A 15,943-nucleotide genomic window follows, 5' to 3' on the forward strand; every position below is an offset into this window, starting at 1 on the left:
AATCAAGTGGGCTGCTTTGTCCTGGATGGTGTTGAACTTCTTAAATGTTATCAGAACTGCACTCATCCAGGCAACTGGGGAGTATTCAATCACATTAGTGATTTGTGCATTATAGATGATGGGCAGGCTTAGGGGAGTCAGGAAGTGATTTACTTGCTGCACAATTCCCAGCCTCTGACCTGCTCTTGTAGCCACAGTATTTATATGACTAATCCAGTTTAGTTTCTGATCAAAGGTAAACCCCAGGATGTTGATCGTGGGAGATTCAGTGTTAATAGTGACATTGAATGTCAAGGGGCGGTGGTTAGATTCTCTTTCATTGGAGATGAACATTGCCTGGCATTTGTGTGGCATGAATGTTACTTACCATTTATCAGCCCAAGCCTGAATGTTGCTGCATATGGATGCAGACTGCTTCAGTCTCTGAGGAGTCACGAATGGTGTTGAACATTGTACAATCAGCAGTGAACATGCAAAGGTCATGAAGCAGCTGAAGCTGTTTGGGCTGAGGACACTTACCCCAAGGAACTCCTGCAGTAATATACTGGGACTGAGATGATTGACCTCCGACAACCACAACCATCTTCCTTTGCACTAGGTATGTCTCCAACCAGTGGAGAGTTTTCCCCTGAATGCCATTGACTCCAGTTTTGCTAGGGCTCCTTGATGCCACTCGGTCAAACGCGGCCTTGATATCAAGGGTAGTCACTCACCTCACTTCTTGAGATCAGCTCTTTTGTCCATGTTTTAACCAAGGTTATAGTGAGGTCAGGAGCTGAGTGGCCCTGACGGAACCCAAGCTGAGTGTCAGTGAGCAGGTTATTGCTGAGCAAGTGTCATTTGATAGCACTGTTGATGACCCCTTCAATCAATTTGATGATGATTGAGAGTAGATTGATGGGGTGGTAATTGGTCAGATTGGATTTGTCCTGCTTTTTGTGGACAAGACATACCTGGACAATTTTCCACATTGCTGGGTAGATGCCAGTTTTGTAGCATGGGTTAGCTTAGGGGTTCGGCAAGTTCTGGAGCACAAGTCTTTAGCACAATTGCCAAAATGTTAATAGGGCCCATGGCCTTTGCAGTATCCAGGGCCTTCAGCCAGTTCTTGATATCACGTGGGGTGAATTGAGTTGGTTGAAGACTGGCATCTTGATGCTTGGGATCTCAGGACGAGAATATATAACTTTCTTTTCTCAACTATTTTAAAATTTATTTCAATCTATTGTTTTATCTCCACCTTTTAGCCCATTTCAATCCCTCCCCACCACCCCCCCCCCCCCACCCCCGGCCCCCCACTAGGGCCATCTGTCACTTGCTTGTCCTGCTTGCTACCCTTAATGTCCCCATTAGCACATTCCTTAGATAATATCACCACCGTCAACACCCCTTTGTCCTTTTGTCGATGACATCTCTTCTTTGCCTCCACTGGCCCCCTATCCAGCTCTACCTGTCCCACCCCCCTCTACCAGCTTATATTTTAGCTCATTTCTCCATTTCCTTAGTTCTGATGAAGAGTCATACGGATTCAAAACGTCACCTGTATTCCTCTCCACAGAGGAATACAGACCTGTTGAGTTTTCCCAGGTATTTTTGTTTTTGTTTCAGATTTACAGCATCCGCAGTATTTTGCTTTTACTGTTTTAAAATTAGGGGTTGCCCTTGTTGGACAGAGATCAGGAGAAATTTTTTCTCTCAGAGGGTTGTGCGACTTTGGAATTCTGCCTCAGAAGGTGGTGGAAGTGGGATCAATGAATATTTTTAAGGCAGAGGTAGATAGATTCCTGTTAGACAAGGGAAGCAAAGATTATTGGGGTAGATGGGAATGTGGAACTTGAAACACAAACAGATCAGCCATGATCGTATTGAATGGCAGAACAGGCTTGAGGGGCTGAATAGCCTACTTCTGTCCCTATTTTGTAAGTTTGTATGTACTTCTTTGGCTGTAAAATGCTTTGGGACGTTGTGGGGTTATGAAAGGTCCTATATAAATACAAGTTCCTTCCTTTACATGACAATTCGTGTCATTAGTATAAATACTCGCCTCCTTGGGGAAAGAACTGTGCATAAATCTCTTTGAATGTCTCTTCATTGACTATCCCACTGGGACATTCCTGTGGATAAACACAAAGAAAATGAATAAATCCTATATACTGAAACCAAGTGTAATTTCACACATATCTGTATACTAACTTCACAACCACACTAAGTTATGCACTTTATACATCAGTGTTTGTGCTCATAGTAAAGAAAAAAATGGATAACATTACAAATCATTTGATGCTGTTGTGATTTCTAAAATGTCCAGTTTAATTCTATTGCCTGGCACTAGGAATAGGCATCTATTTAAATATTGATTTGGTTTCTGATGTAATGCTGCATTGTACTGTTTTCCAAATTAATAGCGACAAATAGTTACTGGTTTGAAGAATTGTGAAATTACCTGCAATGTTAGCAAGCAAGTGAAAAATTGTCAATACAGCTGAAATATATTGTGCAAATGAATTACAATTGTCTAGTGAGTGCTCTGTTACGTCAGGCACATTTTCTGCATCACAACTTTAACTGGCATTTTGGGACAATGCACAAATATCTTGGAGGGACTCTGTGTTCGACTGCCTGCAGAAACATTTCACTTGAACCAAAAATTGAGATGATAATTAGATTTTTAAATAATTAATTATTAACTACAGTAGATGCTTAGCCACTAGGCAACTTAATTGTTCTAACATCATAGCAGAAGATGGTTATAAATTTTGGGAAGATCTACAGAAAACTAATTTAAAAAAACACCACTTTTAACTGACAATGTTATGTTTAAAGATAGTCATCTTCATATTTCTCATGATCTCACAACAATCAATTTCTAATGAAAGGTTGTTGACCTGAAGCATTTACTCTGTTCCTCTACCAACAGAAGCTGTTAAACTGCTGATTATTTGTAGCATTTTCTGTTTTTATTTTAGATTTACGGCATCTACAGTATTTTGCTTTTGGATTAATTTCTAATCTTCTTCTTGAAATTATATACAACATTTTGATAATATTTTACATAAGCTCGACAGAAAAATAATTGTTGTTGAATTATAGCCAACTTCACACTTATCAAGTTGATTTGTGGTATTCTCTGCTTTTAAAGGTGTCTTAAGATGGAAGAGAACTTTTGGGCACTTGACATTATATATTGATGTTTTATGGAGAGTTTGCAGTCAGTTTACATACATGATGATCTAAACAACAGGTTCTTGGTATTACATATGATCATTTGGAAATTGAGGTGCTAAGGCAAGATACTTCCTCAACATAATAGGAGAAGATGGAGGTTAAGACTACATGTATCTCCTCAAGACTGTTTCACAGAGGACATCAACAGAACTCAAGAGGCAGGTTAGCTACTGTCCTTGTGGAGATACTTAACTGAGGGACAAAAAATTTAGGGAAAAAAAGTAGTAGGTGTTCTATAGTGTTAGTGAATATTTACCACAATACAAAAGCAAGTGAGGCCTTTGAAACACTTGTTTACTTTAGAATAGACTGAAAAGCAAGTTCCTGAAAAGCAACTTTCTTGGATTGTAGCCTTCCTTCTTGGAACATGTGCAACAGCATTGTGGTTGTATGAATGGTAAGCTCCTTACACAAAAGTGCAACACCCAACTCACATTACCTACCCAACAATAACCTGCTCCGTTGTTCCACCAGAGCCACTCAGTTTCTGCCCTCATTGCAGTCTTGGTTTAAACATGAACAAAAGAGCTGAACTCCAGAGGTGAGATGGGAGTGATTGCTCTTGACATCAAGGCAGCACTTGATCAAGTGTGATATCAAGGAGCCTTGATGAAATTGAAGTCAATGAGAATCAGGGGGAAAGATCTCCACTAGCTGGAGCTATACCTAGCACAAAAGAAAATGGTTGTGGTTGTTGAAGACTAATCATCTCAGCCTCAGGACATCATTGCAGGAGTTCCACAAGGCAGTCTCCTTTTTTTATTCATTGACAGGCTATGGGCATTTCTGGCTATGCCAGCATTTATTGTACATCCCTAATGCCCTTGAGAAGGTGATGGCGAGCTGACTTCTTGAACGGCTGCAGTCCATGAGGTGTTGGTACACCCAGAGTGCTGTTAGGAAGGGAGTTCCAGGATTTTGACCCAGCGACAGTGAAGGAATAGTTATATTTTCCAAGTCAGGATGGTGAGTGGCTTGAAAGGGAACTTCCAGGTGGTAGTGTTCCCATGTATACGCTTCCCTTGTCCTTCTTGATGATAGTGGTTGTGGGTTTGGAAGGTGTTGCCTAAGGAGCCTTGGTGAGTTTCTGCAGTGCATCCTAGGTACACACTCCTGTCACTGTTTGTTGGCAGTGGAGGGAGTGACTGTTTGTGGATGGGTTGCCAATCAAGCGGGCTGCTTTGTCTTGGATGGTGTCAAGCTTCTTGAGTGTTGTTGGAGCTGCACTCATCCAGGCAAGTGAAGAGTATTTCATCACACTCCTGACTTGTGCCTTGTAGATGGTGGACAAGCTTTGGGGAGTCAGGAGGTGAGTTACTCACTGCAGGATTCCTAGCCTCTGATCTGTTCTTGTAGTCACAGTATTTATATGGCTAGTACAGTTTAGTTTCTAGTCAATGGTAACCCTCAGGATGTTGATAGTGTGCGATTCAGCGATGGTAATGCCATTGAATGTCAAGGAGTGATGGTTGGATTCTCTCTTGTTGGAGAGGGTCATTGCCTGGCACTTATGAATGTTACTTGTCACTTGTCAGCACAAGCCTGGATATTGTCCAGGTCTTGCTGCATTTGGACATGGACCGCTTCAGTATCTGAGGAGTCGCAAATGGTGCTGAACTTTGAGCAATCATCAGCGAACATCCCCACTTCTGATCTTATGTTGGAAGGAAAGACATTGCTGAAGCAGCTGAAGATGGTTGGGCCCAACCATCTTCAGCGGTTTAATCAATGACCTTCTCTCCATCATAAATTCAGGGGTGCTGATGATTGCAGAGTGTTCTGCACCATTCACAACTTCTCAGATATTGAAGCAGTCTGTGCCCACATGCAACAAGTCCCGAACAACATCTGGGCTTGGGCACAAATGCCAGGCACAGGCCACCTCCAATAAGGGAGAACCTAAGTACTTCCCCTTGACATTCAACATCCTTATCATTGCTGAATCCCAGTGTGCCCATTTGCCCCATAAGAAGTTGATTAGTTTCCTCTGTATCTTGGTGACAAACTCAGGGGGAGGGATCAAAGTGAACAATTGGTGCCATAGCGGCCACCAGTTGGTTTATCATCAGCACTCGACCCCGGCACTTGGAGCAGTCCTGCCTAGCGCCCTAGGCGAGTGGCGACTTTGGCCTCTAGCTCTTGCCAGTTTTCTGGTCAGGCCTCCTTGGCAAGGCTAAGATGGACTCAGAGGGAGAGGAGTTGGGTGGCACTCCAGGGAAAAGGCTTGAGCTCCTCCAGCAGGGATTCCATCCACCAGTGACCTACCAAGAGTCTAGAACATTTTTCCCAATTGATCCTGGCAGGGAATACTGGGGAGTAGACTCATGCATCCTCTGCAGGTCAATAGGATTCGTGACCATGAGGAGCAGGTCATCAGTGTAAGCCCCGCAAGGCCAGTCCTGTCAACCTCCTCTACAAGAGACACAGGAAAGGCTCCATACAGATGGGATATAACTGACAGCTGTTGCACCTCTCTCCTAAAGTAAATGGGTGTCATCAAGGACACATTAACCTTTATTGGACACTTCATGGTGGCATACAGAATGCAGATCCAGGCAATGAATCAGGTCTTGGGCCAACAAGTGTTGTCTTGTATTGTCTAACCAAGAACCACATAGGACTGGTAGGATGGATCATGTGGGCCAGCATTGTGCCCACAGGAGAGGGGCATCTCCCCAGTTGCCAAACTTTCCTACAGGATCCCCGTAGTCACCCACCCCTCTGCACAACCCCACCCCAACATAAAACGTCCCAGAATGCCCTGTGGAACTCCACTGTCAGCCTGTCTAGCCGCCAGTGACTTGCCCCTTGCGAGCTGGTCAAAGGAACCTAGCAGGTCAAGAGCACCTAGCTCTGCTAGGCTAATCACAAAATTGAGCCACTCGGCACCCTCTGGACCAATCTCCGGTAGGTTCTCCCACAAAGCTCTGTGAGTATTCCCATTGGATGGATCTAGAGAATAAAACACCGTAATTAGCTCGGCCTGGGTTCCCTCTGGATCCAAGACCGGGGATCTGTCATCAGCCAGCAGCCCTAAGACCTGCATGAGTAGAACAAGATGGAGCCTCGCCCAAGTCATAAAGGACCTCACCACCATGCCTAGGGACCCAACTAGCTGCAGGTCCCTTAGTTCATCCTGTAGGATCTCACTGTAGGGTTCATTGCAATATCCCTCCTCACCATCCAGCAATGACTTCTCTTCCAGAAAACCAATTAGTGGAGTATAGAACTGCCACCAATCTTTTGCACACTGTTATAATTTTTTACCTACATAGTTACAGATTACAAGCAAACATCTCCTAATCCAACACCCATGCTTCAAGTCGGGCTAGTTATACCTCTTTTGTAGAACCATTACCAATAAAGTGCCCCATTTTAAAGGGGCGCTACTGAGCTATTGTAATAAAAAGGAACAAAACAAAAACAAAACGAAACTTTAAAGGAAACTTAATAACTTAAATTAAAATAACATTCCGGAGGTCCATGATGTACTCCAGTCCCTCTGGTTCCCACCAATCATGGAATCAGTCTACATTGTAGGGACAGAAATGAATCCCCAGTTAATGCCCACAACCTGCCTAATATTAAACACAATTAATATACAATTAACATATGAGCTTCTCCAATTTTCCCAAAAGGAACTAATTAACACTTTAGTGAGATGAAGCCAAATATAAATCAACAAATTATTTTTAAAATGTTTTTATTATTCATGGGGTGTGGGCGTTGCTGTCTGGGCGAGCATTTATTGCCCATCCCCAATTACCCTTGAGAAGGTGGTGGCTTGCTAGGCCATTTCAGAGGGCATTTACGAGTCAACCACATTGCTGTTGGTCTGGAGTCACATGTAGACCAGGCAAGGACAGCAGATTTCCTTCTCTAAAGGGCATTAGTGAACCAGATGGGTTTTTACAACAATCAACAATGGTCATCATTAGACTTTTAATTCCAGATTTTTATTGAATTCAAATTTCACCATCTGCCATGGTGGGATGCAAACCCGGGTCCCCAGAGTATCACCCTGGGTATCTAGAGTACTTGCCCAGTTACAACAATTTTACAATTGTTAAGTGAACAAACAGAAAAATATCATTATATTTCAATCAAAATTCAGTATTGGTCCTTGTAGAAAAGAAAATCATAAATCTTCCACAACCTCCTTGCTGGTGGGCGAAATATTAACTTTCTGCCAACCCTTCCTGAAGTCCTGGCTGGTTCCATTATAAAAGGAGGAAGTGTTCATTTCTTGTGTATCTTTCTCTCTTAGTTTCTGTCCTCTTGCTAGACAAAGAGGTCTTATGGTTCTGTGGGTGGTATCCCTGCCTCTGAACCACAAGGCTCTGTGTTTGTGCCTCAAGACATAGCTGCACACAAGCAGTTGCAATTTCAGTGTATTGTCAAAGTGCCAGCTACGTGCATTAAAACAAACACATTGGTTTGTGACAGACCTCCAGTTCCTCATTTTTAGGCCTGTGTAGTCCTTAACCAATTGCAACTTCTTATGTTTAGTCCACCTGTCATTTAGTAACTATTCTCTCTGTAAAACATGCTTCTAACATTCAGTAAGTGAAGAAGATATATAATCAGGAAATTTCAGGAGATGAGATTCTCAACTTCCAATGTGGAGAATTGATTGTAATATTTAGTTTGAGGTCACTTTTTGGTAAAAATCAATAAAAAAGTATTTTGACTAAAATATCCAAGAAAACATTCATTACCCAATCTGGGGTTCGAAATGATGACTTTGGAGTCACATTATTTATCAAATGAGCCACCCAGGCTGTGTAGGAACACTCTGCACAAAGCCTTAATACACTGGATCTAGTTTAAGGAGGCAGCACTCACAAAATCTCTTTGAGATTGCGATCCCATCACATATTGGGATCAGGGATGAATTGTTGACAGCAAATTATGTTTTACTATTTACTACAGAGCTACAATTAAACGTTACAGTGGAGTTCATGTTATCATGTCATTTGGTGATATTACTGACAACATATGTCAGTATTGTATTTTAATATTGGAATTCCCATGGGAAATCAGTACATTACAGTGCCAGAATTTTATGCTCCCCCAGGCGGTTCTGAGGCGGGGCGAGGAGCGTGAAATTGCATGGATGGGGTTACTTCCGGGTTCCCCCCCCTCGTCCGACCTGGTAGAGACTTTATGGTGGGGCAGGCAGGGCGTCGGACAGGAAGGCTGCTCTAAATTTTTTAAAATTCATTCAGGGGATGTGGGCTTTGCTGGCTGGGCCAGCATTTATTGCCCATCCTTAGTTGCCCTTGAGAAGGTGGTGGTGAGCTGCCTTCTTAGTTTCACTTTTGCATTGAGCAGAGCACAGACAAACAGCTACGATGTCTTCCAGCTTTATCCCTATGTATAACTGTTCTCATGTGCCTAGTCTTAATAAAGGAATCCACAACGCATCTACCCAATGCCTTATGAGCAATTAGGTATTATATCATTTTAATAACATGACATGGTGATCAGCCATGGCGAAAGACAGGTAGCAGCAAGAGTAAGTACAGCCACAACATGGTGAACAGCCTTAATTTGTGCTACACGGCATGAGGCAAACCTCTAGTTTCTGGTCAGACCACAATGGAGTTACAACGTCAGACAGTGTTGACACTACTATCCAAATTCAAGATGTTTAAACAGCATACAGAGCAATGGTTTCTTGATTCAGGTGTGCCTGAGCCAGACAAACAAGACATAAAAAAATAACCTAGCAACTGGGAATGAAGGTCTACAAAGACTGAACATTTCAGGATTAACAGAAGAGAAGGATGCCTAAAAGGTATGGGCCTGAATTTTACCTTTGGTGGGCGGGCATGATTGGCGGGCCCAGAAGCGGATGGAAAACGGACCGCCGACTGCGATTGGCCTCCAACCGCAATTTTGTGCTGACTGGCCAATTAACAGCCAGCCAGTGTAAAATGCGTACTGAAAAGCTCAGCGCTGCCATGGTGGGGGCAGGAATAGGGCAGACGCTGATGTTTCCCCGAGCACAGGTGAGCACTGCAAGAAAGCTCCCTGAAGGCAGACAGCTGCCTCAGGAAGGTGCAGACCTGAAAATCATCAAATAAAGGTTTCGAAAGCTGCAAAAAAATGTCCATGCATCACAATCAATCACCTCAAAAATATAGCTGATAAAAATGCTGTCCGCACATATTTATTTTTATTTTTATCTCCTAACAGAAATTTCATCCGGCCCTTGGATGAGCTTTGATGAAAAATGCTAAGGCCGCCTGGCCGATTTGCCTGTCTGCCAACTGTAAAGTTGGACGGGCCATGAAAAACTGGAAAAAAATGCACCATTAATGGGCTTAATTGCCCTCTTAATTGTCAGCAGGCGCTCTTACGGCTTTTTCATGTGCCTGCCAAGCAAAATATTGTGCCTGATCGGGTCGGGCACGCGCCCGCCTGTGGGACGTAAAAGTCTGCCCATGGGCGACAATGGAAGACCTGTTCAGAATCAGATAAAACTTCTGTATTCTTTGACTAGAGTTCATGTCATTTCGACAACTGCCTACAGAATCCAAAGACCACTTCATCAGCAGAAGCAGAGGAAAGGGTACATACTGTGATTTTTCTATTGCAGGGCTAGCAAATAGAATTGCTGAGTTGGTGATCACATCCACTTCCATGGAAGCATTCCAAGAAAGGTCTTCTAGACAAGCCCAAAACTTATAACAACGAAGAGCCATTCAAGGATGGATGTGAAAACGAAACGATCCTCACAGGTTGATAAAGCTTGCTGGTCCTAAGTACAACCCCAATTATTGACGCACCTACTAGAACACCCAAACCTAGCAAGACATGTGGGAGGTGTGATCTTCTGCATGCACCAAGGGAATGCCCAGCCTTTCAATATTTCTGCAAGGCATATGGCAGAAAGAGCCACTGGCAGTGGCAGTGCACTAGAGCAAAGGCTGATGCAGCTACAAAGAGCCATGCACTGATCCAAACAGAACATACGCAATGGGTACCTTCAAGCAATAAGAATGACCATCTGGTATCCCATCAGAAACATATACATGAGATGACTGTCAAACCAGAAAATGACGATGTGCACAAGACAAAGAGCTGTAGGCGCATGTTTCACACCATCAATCTCATGGAAATCCTAAACAAAATCAGAAATACCTGGAAATACTCAGCAGGTCTGGCAGCATCAGCGGAGAAGAACAAAGTTGAGATCCACGATCCACATTCTGAGATCCACAGTGAGTGCCATGTGCCGCCATATGAACAAACTCGACCCCTCCCTCCAGCAGCACCGCCGTACCCTTTCTCAAAGCTGCGCGTGCCCCCAGTTTCATTTTATTCTTCGTCTCATCCGATGCCTCAACAAGAAACTTTTTCTCTTTCTCTCAAGTGCTAAAGAACGCAAGCTCCAACAACTCATCGACACCAACAGCCATCTAGGACCCTCCACCACTGCCTGTCTCTCCATCCCCACTCCATCCTCCAATCCCAGCCCCAGCCGTGTATTCACTATACCCCCTGATCTTCCCCTCTCCAACGCTGAATGTTCAGTGCTCAGCAAAGGACTTAGTTTCATACCCTTACGCCCTCATCTCAATGAATTTCGGGCTCGGCACGATGCTGAACTCTTCTTCCGCCGCCTTCGTCTCCGGGCTCACTTCTTTGGGCAGGAGTCCTCTCCCCGTTCAACGGATCCTTTTACCCACCTCCAATATTCTCCCTCCACCTGGACCCCTCCATCTGGATTCTCACCTTCTCTTGATCTTTCCATTGAGAACTGTCGGCGTGACAATAGTCGTCTCAATTTCTCTGCTCCTCTCACCCATTCTAACCTGTCTCTCTCTGAACTTACTGCACTCCGTTCCCTCAGGTCCAACCCTAACATTGTCATCAAACCCGCTGACAAGTGTGGTGCTGTTGTTGTCTGGCGCACTGACCTCTACCTCGCAGAGGCTGAACGGCAACTCGCAGATACTTCCTCCTACCTCTCCCTGGACCATGACCCCACCACTGAACATCAAGCCATTGTTTCCAGGACTGTCACTGACCTCATCTCCTCTGGAGATCTTCCTCCCACAGCTTCCAACCTGATAGTCGCCCAACCTCGGACGGCCCACTTCTACCTCCTACCCAAAATCCACAAACAGGACTGCCCCGGCAGACCGATCGTGTCAGCCTGTTCCTGCCCCATGGAACTCATTTCTCGTTATCTTGACTCCCTTCTCTCTCGCCTTGTCCAGTCCCTTCCCACCTACATCCGTGATTCCTCTAACACCTTACGTCACATCAAAAATTTCCAGTTCCCTGGCCCGAACCGCCTCCTCTTCACCATGGACGTCCAATCCCTCTACACCTCCATCCCCCACCAGGATGGTCTAAGGGCTCTCAGCTTCTTCCTCGAACAGAGGCCCGAACAATCCCCATCCACCACTACTCTCCTCTGTCTGGCTGAACTTGTTCTCACACTGAACAATTTCTCCTTTAAGTCCTCCCACTTCCTCCAAATAAAAGGTGTAGCTATGGGTACCCGCATGGGCCCCAGCTATGCCTGTCTCTTTATGGGGTATGTGGAACATTCCTTGTTCCAGTCCTATTCCGGCCCCTTCCCACAACTCTTTCTCCGGTACATTGATGATTACTTTGGTGCTGCTTCATGCTCTTGTCGGGACTTGGAAAAATTTATTAATTTTGCTTCCAATCTCCACCCCTCCAACATTTTCACATGGTCCATCTCTGACACTTCCCTTCCCTTCCTTGACCTCTCTGTCTCAATATCTGGTGATAGACTGTCCACCAATATCCATTACAAGCCTACCGACTCCCACAGCTACCTCGACTACAGGTCCTCACACCCCGCTTGCTGTAAGGATTTCATCTGATTCTCTCAGTTCCTTCGCCTCCATCGCATCTGTTCTGATGATGCTACCTTCAAAAACAGTTCCTCTGACATGACCTCCTTCTTCCTTAACCAGGGTTTTCCATCCCCAGTAGTTGTCTGGCCCATCTCCCGCACATCCCCCACGCCTTCTCCTCCCTCCCAGAAACATGATAGGGTCCCCCTTGTCCTCACCTATCACCCCACCAGCCTCCGCATTCAAAGGATCATCTTCCGCCATTTCTGCCAACTCCAGCATGATGCCACCACCAAACACATCTTTCCTTCAACCCTGCCCGGCGGAATTCCAAAGGGATCGTTCTCTCCGTGACACCCTGATCACCCCCTACGCCTCAACCCCCACCTACGGCACCTCCACATGCATACGCAAAATATTCAACACCTGCCCCTGCACTTCCTCTCTCCTCACCGTCCAAGGGCCCAAAAACTCCTTTCAAGTGAAGCAGCATTTCACTTGCATTTCCCCCAACTTAGTCTACTGCATTCGTTGCTCCCAATGCAGTCTCCTCTACATTGGAGAGACCAAACGCAGACTGGGCGACTGCTTTGCAGAACACCTTCATTCTGTCCGCAAGAATGACCCAGACCTCCCTGTCGCTTGCCATCTTAACACTCCACCTTGCTCTCATGCCCACATGTCTGTCCTTGGCTTGTTGCATTGTTCCAATGAGGCTCAACGCAAACTGGAGGAACAGCACCTCATCTTCCGACAAGGCACTTTAAAGCCTTCCGGACTGAATATTGAGTTCAACAACTTTAGATCTTTAACTCCCTCCTCCATCCCCACCCCCTTTCCGTTTCTTCCCCCCTTTTGTTTTTTCCAATAATTTATATAGATTTTTCTTTTCCCACCTATTTCCATTATTTTTAAATCTATACCTTTTATGCCTTTTTAGTCTTATTTCACCCCACCCCCACTAGAGCTATCTGTACCTTGCGTCTCCTGCTATCCGTTCTTAATTACCACATTCTTTTAGATAATATCACCACCTTCAACACCTCTTTGTTCTTTTGTCTGTGAAATCTTTTGGTTATCTGTTCCTATCACTGCTTGCTTGTCTTACAACCTCCCCCCACCTCCCCACCTTAAACCAGCTTATATTTCACCCCTCTCCTATTTTTACTTAGTTCTGTTGAACAGTCATGAGGACTCAAAACATCAACTTGGTTCTTCTCCGCCGATGCTGCCAGACCTGCTGAATTATTCCAGGTATTTCTGTTTTTGTTTTGGATTTCCAGCATCCACAGTTTTTTGTTTTTAGCATGGAAATCCTAGATGAAGTGTTTGTCAAGATTTGAATTATCTGCCCTAAGAAAGTTGGAATCATTAGAAGAATATAAGAGCGCATAGATTGGTACAGTTCAATCACGTGTCATAAAGAAGGACAGATCATTGACAGTATACCTCGATCCATGATGTTTAAATGCAACTTTGAAATATTATTCTGACAAAACACCCATATCATAAGAGTTAAATCTGAGATTTGCAGGTGCAAAACTCTTCTCGAACTATGCCAATGATGGTTACTGCTCAGTACATCTAACAGAGAAGACCCAAGAACTTACTACATTCTGTACCCTGGCGAGTGATGCTATTTCCAATGACATTCTTTCAGGCTGTTAGCCAGGATCTCTTTCAAGCTCACATGGACCACATTACATGCACTGTACCAGGATGCATCTGTATCACAGATGATATAGCTGTTGTGGGAAGAACAAAGCAAAAACATGACCATAATCTGCACTTATTGATGCAAGCGGCATGTATTGAAGGATTGGTGTTCACAGGCTGAAATGTGAAATCAATATGCAGTAGATCAATTCCTTCAGTTCTCTTTATTCCAGTGCTGGCATATGACCTAATCCAAGTAAAATAGAGGATATTAAAGCCATGCCAACTCCCCATAATAAAGATGTTTAGGTCTCTGTAATCTCTTGTCTCCACACATTTGGCTCAAAAATATTCATCACTATGGGAATTGTTGAGAAAGAATGTGCCTTTCTTGTGGCAAGGAAATGACCAATATCTCTTCAAAACAATAGTCATCATCAGAAGCATCAACATTGCAATGTTATGGTTCAAGGGAGATAACTACCCTGGAGATGGATGCCTCACAGAAAGGTCTGGGAACATGCATGCTACAAAAAGGTGACCTGATTGCATTTACTTCAAAATCTCTGCCCGTGGCACAATCCAACTACTCCAACAGCGAGTGGAAATTTAAGTGTTTAGAATCATGTGCTTTCATATTTATCTATTTGGCAAAAGATTTGTGGTATAGACTGACCACAAGCCACTGGAGACGTTTTGGTGAAAACCATTGACCAGTGCACCACCAAGATTGCAACAAGTCTTGATAAAGATCCAAGAATACGGTTGGGAGATTCAGTATAAGTCAGGTAACTTGACCATCATGATGGGTACACTGAGCAGATTGCCGAACCCAGTGAAAACAGAAGATATATCCCTAGATTTACAAGTTGACTTTATTGATATTGAACTTGAAGATATTCTCCAAAGTGATCTGGTACATTTTGCACAATGCAAATGCCAGCAGCTACAAGAACAAATGGTGAAAGATTTCACACTACAGAAACTGTGGAAAACCATAATTGAAGGTTGGCCTGATACAATTTGGCATGTTGGCCTGATTCGATTCAGCACGTCCAGAAACATGTGAGACCATTTTTGCCTCATTGGGATGAGCTAGGCATCTCCCGGGGAGTCATTTTTAAAGGCAGGCAGTTCACCATATGAGAATCTTGGTGACCTGATATCCTTTAACAACTTCATCACTCACACATAGGTACAGATTAGATGAAGAGACGCATAAGAGAGACTGTCTATTGGCCAGCTATGAACAATGACATTGAAGTCATCGTCAAGTAGTACGAGGCATGTCAATAGCATATGCCAAGTCAGCACAAAGCACCATTGATTCCACATTTACCCATCCTTGGTTCAAAATTGCATCTGACTTCTTTCAAGTCGATGGCACTGACTTCATTGTCATCGTCGACTACTTTGCAAATACTCCATTATTTGACAATTGAACAATATATCAAGCACAACAATTGCACACACCCTAAGTGCTATTTTCAGTTTATTTGGTGTGTCTAGCAAGATCATTATGGTAAACGGTCCCCAATTTATTCCAGGATATGTGTGAGAAGTGGAATTTCAATCACACTACTTTTTCTCCACATTACCCTAGATCTAACGTCCTAGCTGAAAGAATGATTTGCAACGTGAAATCCCTAATTCTCAAATGTAGACAGACCAAGCAAGATCTACACATTGCAATGTTACATCTGAGAGCAACACCTTTAAGTGCAACTCTTCCATCACTGGCAAAGCTCATATTTGACAGACCAGTGCATACCAATCTACCTACTTTTACCCATTCTACTCTCTCAGAAACTCCAGAGCAAGTTTTAAAACTGCAAGAAGATGACGAATGTGCACAATTAAAAATGCAGGTACAGAATTGCCAAGTTTACTGCTGGGACAACAAGTTCATGTCCAGGTCCCACAGAAGGTACATGGGAACCAGCTGAGGTGACAAGGATTTATTCTGAACCAAGGTCCTATGAAGTCATTACACACAAAGGCACAATGGTGAGGTGTAACTGAGGACAATCAGATCCATTCCAGCTCCTCAACCACAGACTGTCCTATTGCATTTAGGCAAGTTCCCAAATGCAACCAGGAACAAATCCGAAAATGACAAACCCATGGATCACTGTAAACAATTAAAAAAAACCTCCAGGCAATGTTATCATCACAAGATCTGCACGTACCAGCAGATTATCTTTATGCTTTAGGGATGC

At 43.9% G+C, this 15,943-nt stretch overlaps 1 protein-coding gene across 3 annotated transcripts in view; it reads right to left on the minus strand.

The window, feature by feature from the left end:
* Positions 1 to 15,943, minus strand: part of kcnip4a (potassium voltage-gated channel interacting protein 4a) — a 432,286-nt gene that overhangs the window by 52,201 nt on the left and 364,142 nt on the right. For all 3 annotated transcript variants that reach the window (XM_041190126.1, XM_041190117.1, XM_041190109.1), the window contains exon 3: positions 2,045 to 2,114. In XM_041190126.1, the coding sequence (XP_041046060.1) occupies positions 2,045 to 2,114 (70 nt within the window). The remainder of the gene's footprint in view (positions 1 to 2,044; positions 2,115 to 15,943) is intronic.

This window comes from Carcharodon carcharias, chromosome 1 (genome assembly GCF_017639515.1).
Source record: "Carcharodon carcharias isolate sCarCar2 chromosome 1, sCarCar2.pri, whole genome shotgun sequence".
Classification (NCBI taxonomy): domain Eukaryota; kingdom Metazoa; phylum Chordata; class Chondrichthyes; order Lamniformes; family Lamnidae; genus Carcharodon; species Carcharodon carcharias.